The sequence below is a fragment of the Nyctereutes procyonoides genome, unplaced genomic scaffold, assembly GCF_905146905.1.
Source record: "Nyctereutes procyonoides isolate TBG_1078 unplaced genomic scaffold, NYPRO_anot_genome, whole genome shotgun sequence".
Taxonomy (NCBI): domain Eukaryota; kingdom Metazoa; phylum Chordata; class Mammalia; order Carnivora; family Canidae; genus Nyctereutes; species Nyctereutes procyonoides.
In genome coordinates, this window is record NW_026575044.1 from 15,201,014 (window position 1) to 15,207,114 (window position 6,101).

General features: G+C 59.5%; 1 protein-coding gene across 3 annotated transcripts; it reads right to left on the reverse strand.

Moving 5' to 3' along the window:
* Positions 1-4: 4 nt before the first annotated feature.
* Positions 5-5,872, reverse strand: EFNA1 (ephrin A1). 3 transcript variants are annotated; one of them, XM_055323864.1, is made up of 5 exons: positions 5,668-5,872; positions 2,353-2,648; positions 1,187-1,252; positions 999-1,049; positions 5-838 (listed from the first exon to the last, which is right to left on the reverse strand). In XM_055323864.1, exons 1-5 carry the CDS (start codon positions 5,757-5,759, stop codon positions 726-728), a joined length of 618 nt encoding a protein of 205 aa, XP_055179839.1. In that variant the 5' UTR covers positions 5,760-5,872; the 3' UTR covers positions 5-725. The 3 variants fall into 3 exon arrangements, 2 of the variants coding, with proteins under 2 accessions (XP_055179839.1, XP_055179838.1); XM_055323863.1 differs by lacking the exon at positions 5,668-5,872 and adding an exon at positions 3,591-3,874; XR_008664238.1 differs by lacking the exon at positions 5,668-5,872 and adding an exon at positions 3,591-3,888 and having other exon boundaries at positions 807-838; positions 1,187-2,234.
* Positions 5,873-6,101: the final 229 nt, after the last annotated feature.

The following is a 6,101-nucleotide window of genomic DNA, read 5'->3' on the forward strand; positions in this document are numbered from 1 at the left end:
ATGGCTTTATTTATTTATTTATTTAGTATAAAAAAACTCCAGTTGTAGAAATCAACACAGATACACATCAAGTTTATATACAGATCCTGTACACGTGGGCCCTGCCCTGACAGCTACACTCTAGGCACAGGGTGGCACAGCCCCCCTGCTGGCACAGCTCTGGGGAGTGCAGTCCCCAGATGGGACAGGATGCCAGTGCCTGGTTACAAACCTCTCCATGGCAGCTCCAAAGACTTCTAGAAGCCTTGGGAGAGATGCTGGATCAGCCCAAGCATGCTGCCTCTCCTGTCTCTGCCTCCCAAGCATGAAACAGTCTCATGCTTTTCCTTCGGTCAGTTCATCTGGGCATCCTGCCTCTCTTTGGAGGGGCATCTTTGCCAAACTCAGTGTCCATCTTCATGACCCCAGGCCCCTTCCAGCTTGATTCCCACAGTGCTGGTCTTAAGAGGCCACGTCTGCACAGCTTGTTTCTTTGGCTTAAGGGCAGGAATGGTAGGGAAAGGACGGTCTCCACTTCTTTGTCCGTCCCTCAGGGTGGAGGCAGGGTTGGCACTGACAGGCTCGTTGACCTCCTTTGGGTTGAAACCCTTAATACTGACCCATTTTGAGGCTGCTGAATGGCAGCTTGTGCATGTGGTGGGAATGGTTCCCAGGACAGGTGAGGATGCCTCTGCCAGGGCTCCTCAGCCCCATTCCAATCCATAGGCTAGATGTGGCCTCTGCCTTCATGGGGTCTGCAGCAGCAGGAATGGCAGGAGCAGCACCACCCAGGCGACGGGGAAGAGGCGGGGAGCAGCACTGTGACCGATGCTATGTAGAACCTGTATCTCTGGGTCATCTGCAAGATGAGAGGGCAAAGCCCCCAAGGTGAGTGGCCCTACTGCTGGCACTGGCCGTCAGCTCTATGAGGTTTCCCCAGCCCCTGCCTGTGCAGAAGCCACCTTCTGTACCCAACCTCTTTAAGCAGACTTCAGGCCCAATTTGCTCAGTCTACCTACCTGCCAGAAGTCTCTTCTCTTGTGGATTGGCATGGGCCTGAGGACTGTGAGCTGAAAGGCAAGAGTGGTAGCAGATCAGGTACAGTACTGGGGAGGCAGATGGGTGGGACCTCCCTGCCACCCGAAATCACTTGCACAGGCCCAGCAGCGAGACGGAGGAGGGAGGCCCACAAGACTCTGACACTCACTGATTTTGCCACTGACTGTCACCTTCAACTTCAAGCACCGGTCTTCCTGATGGTGGATGGGTTTGGCTGTAAGATAAACCCGCAGAGTGTCAAGGGAGGAAGAAAATACAGGTGGCAAACACCTCCTGCTCTCCTTTTTCAGGCCTTGTTCATTTGAGGCACTCTCTTCCCACTCATCTGTGATTCTCACCTTCCTTGTTGATGGCCTGCTTTCTTTTTATTTTTTAAAATATTTTACTTATTTACTCATGAGAGATACAGAGAGGCAGAGACACAGGCAGAGGGAGAAGCAGGCTCCATGCAGGAAGCCTGACACAGGACTCGATCCCGGGACTCTGGGATCACAACCCTGAGCCAAAGGCAGACAGACGCTCTACTGCTGAGCCACCCAGGCGTCCCTGTTGGCCAGCTCTCTGCCTCATGCTCAACCTTCCATTCTTTGCCATGACCCTTGGCTTTGGAGATAGCACTAAGAAACACACAGACCATGTCCTCTTGCTACAGTCCGTCCTTTCCTCCTCACAGCCTGAAGTAGGCTGGGGCCTTCCTACTCTGCTCCCCCTGCCTAGGCTCCACTGACAAGCTGATTTTCCAACTCATGAAGCCACCAGTGCCTCCCCAGTGCCCTTGGGACAAAGTCCTAACTCCTTAGCACTTTCTAGGCCCCCATGATCTGCTCAGTCCACCTCTCCCCACTTCCAGCATCACTCCTGCCATAGTTTGAATCCATATGGAGTTCCCTGAAGATATCATGCTCCCCTTTGCACATGTCTCCTTGTGCCTGGCCAACCCTTCTGCTTGTCCTAAGCTCTTGGGCCATATTCCCCAGGAATGCTTCTCTGAGCCTCCTGAGCCTGGCAGGTACCCAAGTCATTTTCCCCAAGGCCCCTCGGTCCACATCTTCATATCACAACTGTTCTAATGGTCAGTCTCCTCTGTATGTCGCTTTCCAGCTTCCTAGGGGATAGGGACGCTATCATGTTTGTTCATCTCTGTGCCTGTTCTGCCAAGCAGAGTCCCCAGTACGCAGCAGCAGCTGACTCCATGCCTGTAATGTGAATGAATGAAAACAATTCAGGATTGGAAGGGGCTGTGTGCAGCTCTGAGCGCAGGCATCATACTGGCCGTGTCCCTCTATGGCATGTGTGCGTGCCCTGAGGACTCACAGATATAGTAGTAGCTGTGTCCCTCTTTGAACTCCTTGCCCAGGGTGAAGGGCGTGAAGCGCTGGAATTTCTCAGATAGCTTCTCCGGGCCATGCCTGGCACTGGGCTGGTTGCATTGCCAGCGGACTTGGTCCTTGGATTGGGGTTGGCACAGCTGGTACTGCTCATGCTCCACCAGGTATAGGGTGTACCGCTCCATGGCAGTATCCGCCACAGCATCATCCTCGTAATGTGGACAGATGATGTCCAGGTAGTCATTCAGCCGCACATGTACCGTGTAGTCCTCATTCCGGAACCTGTGCACGAAGAGCAGGAGAAAGCAAGTGGTCATTTGGAAGCCAGGCCAGGGCTGTGAGCCTCCAAATGTTTAGTTGGCCCCTCACATTTCACATGGGAACCCTACAAAGATTTTTCAAGAAGCCCAACTCCCAATGTTTACTGCTCTTGACCTCTTCAATATCTTTACACCATCATCAAACAGGCTTTCTACCATCACTACCTCTTGTTCATCCTCTACATAGCATCCACTTTAGGATCCTTCAGGTACCAAAGCACTTCCCAGATATTTACCCAAGGAAGGGCAAATGACTGTCATAGCTCACTCATCCTGCTCTTCTACAGGAAGTATCTCCCCAAATCTGTTCTCACAGGTGCTCCCTTAAAGGCTGTTAGCCCTGGGGCTGAGACCCTCCCATCAGGGCTGAGGAAACCCTTCTCTCTGCCTCAGCCCCCAGCACACCTGCGGTTCCCGGTCCCTCACTCCTCTTGGCCTCACCCGGGAGACTCCCCGAGCGAGCGCAGTCCACCGGTCAGCTTCACTCCTGCCCCCAGCACACCAGGCCTACAGACACTTTCGGCCCACTTACAGCAAACCCCCCCCCACCACCAAGCTTCCGCAGTTGTAGCTCACACCTGTGTCCGCCTCTCAAAGTACCCCAAAACTCCCAGCCCCTTCGCCTCCCAAGCCACACTTTCCCCTCCAAGCGCGGAGCTCCAGCACCGCCCGGCTTCTCTGGGAGGCTGCCTCCCAGCCCCGCCGCCCCGGGCAGCCGGCTCTCTCTCCCAGCCCTGCCCCCGGGGCCCCTAGGGCTCCAGCCTGGCGGGCCCCGACACCTGGCTTCAGCCGGGTGCGGCGGGGTCCCGGCGGGGGAGGTGTCTCCCTCCCCGCTGCTCGGCTGCCCTGCTACTCTGAATTCCCCCAGCTCCGCCCGCGAGACTCTGCAGGGTCGGCTGCCAACCTGCTGCCAACCGGAGCACGAGCAAGGGCACGGGCGGGGGGAGGGCAGGAGTTCGGACGGGAGGCCTCCAGGGTGGGCACCTCCGGCCCCAGCAGCCCGGCTGCGGGGCCGCGTGCCAGCGCGCAGCAAGCCACCCCTCCCCCTCCCCCACCGGGCGGGGGAGTGGGGGGGAGGAGCGCGCGACCGAGGGAGAGGCTTTTAAAATTCCTCTCTGGAGAGATAAACATAGAAGCCATTTCAGAACAGGTATTTCAGCTCTGGGCCTGGCGTCTTTCCCCGGTTCCCGTGACGGGCACTGACTCATTCCTCACCCACCTCTACCGCCCGCCCCGGCGCTCCGGAGAGCTCGGTCCACTGTGGAGGGGTCCCGGGTCCCCCGGGGCCAGGACTTGCCCCGGGCACTGTCCTCAGGCCTGGGGCTCGGGCAGGTCTGCGCGGGCGGCGGGGATGGGGCGGGGCGTGGAGGCCAGCGCCCACCTCCCGGCAGCCCCCCCGCCCCGGGCTGGAGATCCGCGCCGGGGCCCACGGCCTGAGTCACCCTGGCCGGCCTCACCCCTACCCAGCTCATCACCGCCTCTTCGGGGCCTGCAAGCTGGCCCGGCCTGGCCGCCTGTACACTGCCCTCTGGCCGGCTTCTCTCCCGTTCTGGGTGGGGGGAGGGGGGTGCGCACGTGCAGCCAGATGGACAAGGCAGAATTTGTGCTGGGTGGGGGCACCCATTGACCTGCCCCCCTCCCCCCAGGACAATCTGTTCCACTTAGCGCTCCTTTGACTCTGGCCCTCCGTCTGGGAAAAGGGGGCAGCGGCGGCGTCAGGGAAGGCGGGGAGGGGGAGCAAGGAAGAGGCTCCTTCCTGAAAGAGAGGAAATCTGGGAGCTTGGGAACGGAAAGGGCTCCCCCCTCCCTCCTCACGGTTTCCTGCCCCCCCCCCCCCGCACCTGGCATGGGCAATAACAGGACTTCGCTCTCTCCCACTACGAGGTTGGAGCGGGAAGCAAGGAGGGAGGGGGTGCTGCCCGGGCTGCCCCCGTGGCCAGGGGGCAAGAGGGCATTGCCCTCCGGAGTTAGCAGCTGGCTGCTCCCTCTCTCCCAGCCCCAGCCCACAGACCCTCACCGGGCCGTGTTGCCACTGGGTCAGAGGAAGCTGCTTCAAGGAATTCCTCAAGGGGAGGGGGGGTCAGGCGTTCTGGGCTGAGGGTGGCCAAGTGGAGTGAAGTGTTTTTCCTGACCCCACTGCCCAGCCCTTCTCTCCCTGCCCCGCCCTACCACCCCCTACACATCCTTCTCCCGTTTTCCCACAAATATTGTTCCCTTAAGTTCTGAAGACTCAAGGGCAAGAACAAAGGGTCCGATGGGCTTCTTCCTCCCAGGACCATTTGCCTCCCAGCCCTAAACCTGCCCAGGAGACGTTAACTCCTTCCTGCCCAGAGCCCTCTGTGGCTCTTTTAATCCTTTCTACTCTTTCTGAACTTTTCCCAGGTGCGCCCCCCATCTCAAAACCGGGTGCCTCCCTCAGCCTACCTATACACAGCACGTACCTCCCTCCTGCCACCTCAAAAGATCTCTTGTGTGTGGAGAGGAGCTTTCCAGGGTCATCTCAAACACAGAATGCATAGGCTTAAAGCCGGAAGGGCCAGGTCCCTCCTGAGGGGTCCTTCCAGGGTTACAATATGAGCATTCTGCTTACTCCTGATGTCACATTAGGGTACCTGTCCGTGTGGGCAGAAGTCCAGGTGACCCACAAGAAGAGGCACAGAGGGTTTTGCGGTAGAAGGACCTAGAACAAGAGCTCTGAAGTGTTCAGCAAGAGTGCCGCACTTCAGGGTAACAGAGGGATGGGAAGGAGCGGCAGAAATAACCCTGTGCAAGTAGTCCCGGGCAGGTTCCTACTCAGGGGCGGAGTACTCCCAGTTATGGGGAGAAAAGGGGGAAAAAAACCTTAGGAATCCCTCCCGCCTCTGGTCACTGCCACAAGACTCGGGTCAGGGGCTGGCCAGCACAGTTACCCAGGCAGGGGGCCGGGGCGTGGGCAGTGCCAACCGGGCGCCCGGGCTGCGCGCAGGAGACTCGGGGCTTACTTGGGGTTTGAACTGTTCCAGAAGACGGTGTGGCGGTCAGCAGCGGCCAGACTGCAGCACAGACCCAAGAGCGGGGCCCAGAGGAACTCCATAGCGCAGAGCCTGGCCGGGCCGGGCGAGGACGAGGGGCTTCTCGGGGTCGGGTTCCCGCGGGCTGTCTCGGCGGCGCAGGCAGCACCGCGCACTGCTCTGGCCCCTCCTCCCGGCGACTTCGCCTTTGGGGCCAGCGCTGCCCGGCCCGCCCCCGGACCCGCCCCCAGAACCGCCCAGCCAGGAGCGCGGCGGCCCCTGCGCTTGGGGGCTGGGAGGGAGAGGAGGGGGGAAGAGGGAGAGGAGGAGCCGGACGCGAGCGTCTGCGGGGACAGAGGTGCCCTGCACCGCGAGTTGGCTTGCCCTTCGGTCTGCGCGCGGCCCTATGGGCCGGTGCGGGGCGC

What these genes read in the sequence shown, in the direction of transcription:
- EFNA1 (XM_055323863.1), bottom strand. Translation starts at nt 3,826, where the DNA reads ATGGCTTCTATGTTTATCTCTCCAGAGAGGAATTTTAAAAGCCTCTCC. An exon ending in CGTGCTCCGGTTGGCAGCAG is followed by an intron (nt 2,649 to 3,590) that starts GTTGGCAGCCGA and finishes CTTCGTGCACAG; the next exon opens with GTTCCGGAATGAGGACTACA. An exon ending in ACACAGCTACTACTATATCT is followed by an intron (nt 1,253 to 2,352) that starts GTGAGTCCTCAG and finishes TTTATCTTACAG; the next exon opens with CCAAACCCATCCACCATCAG.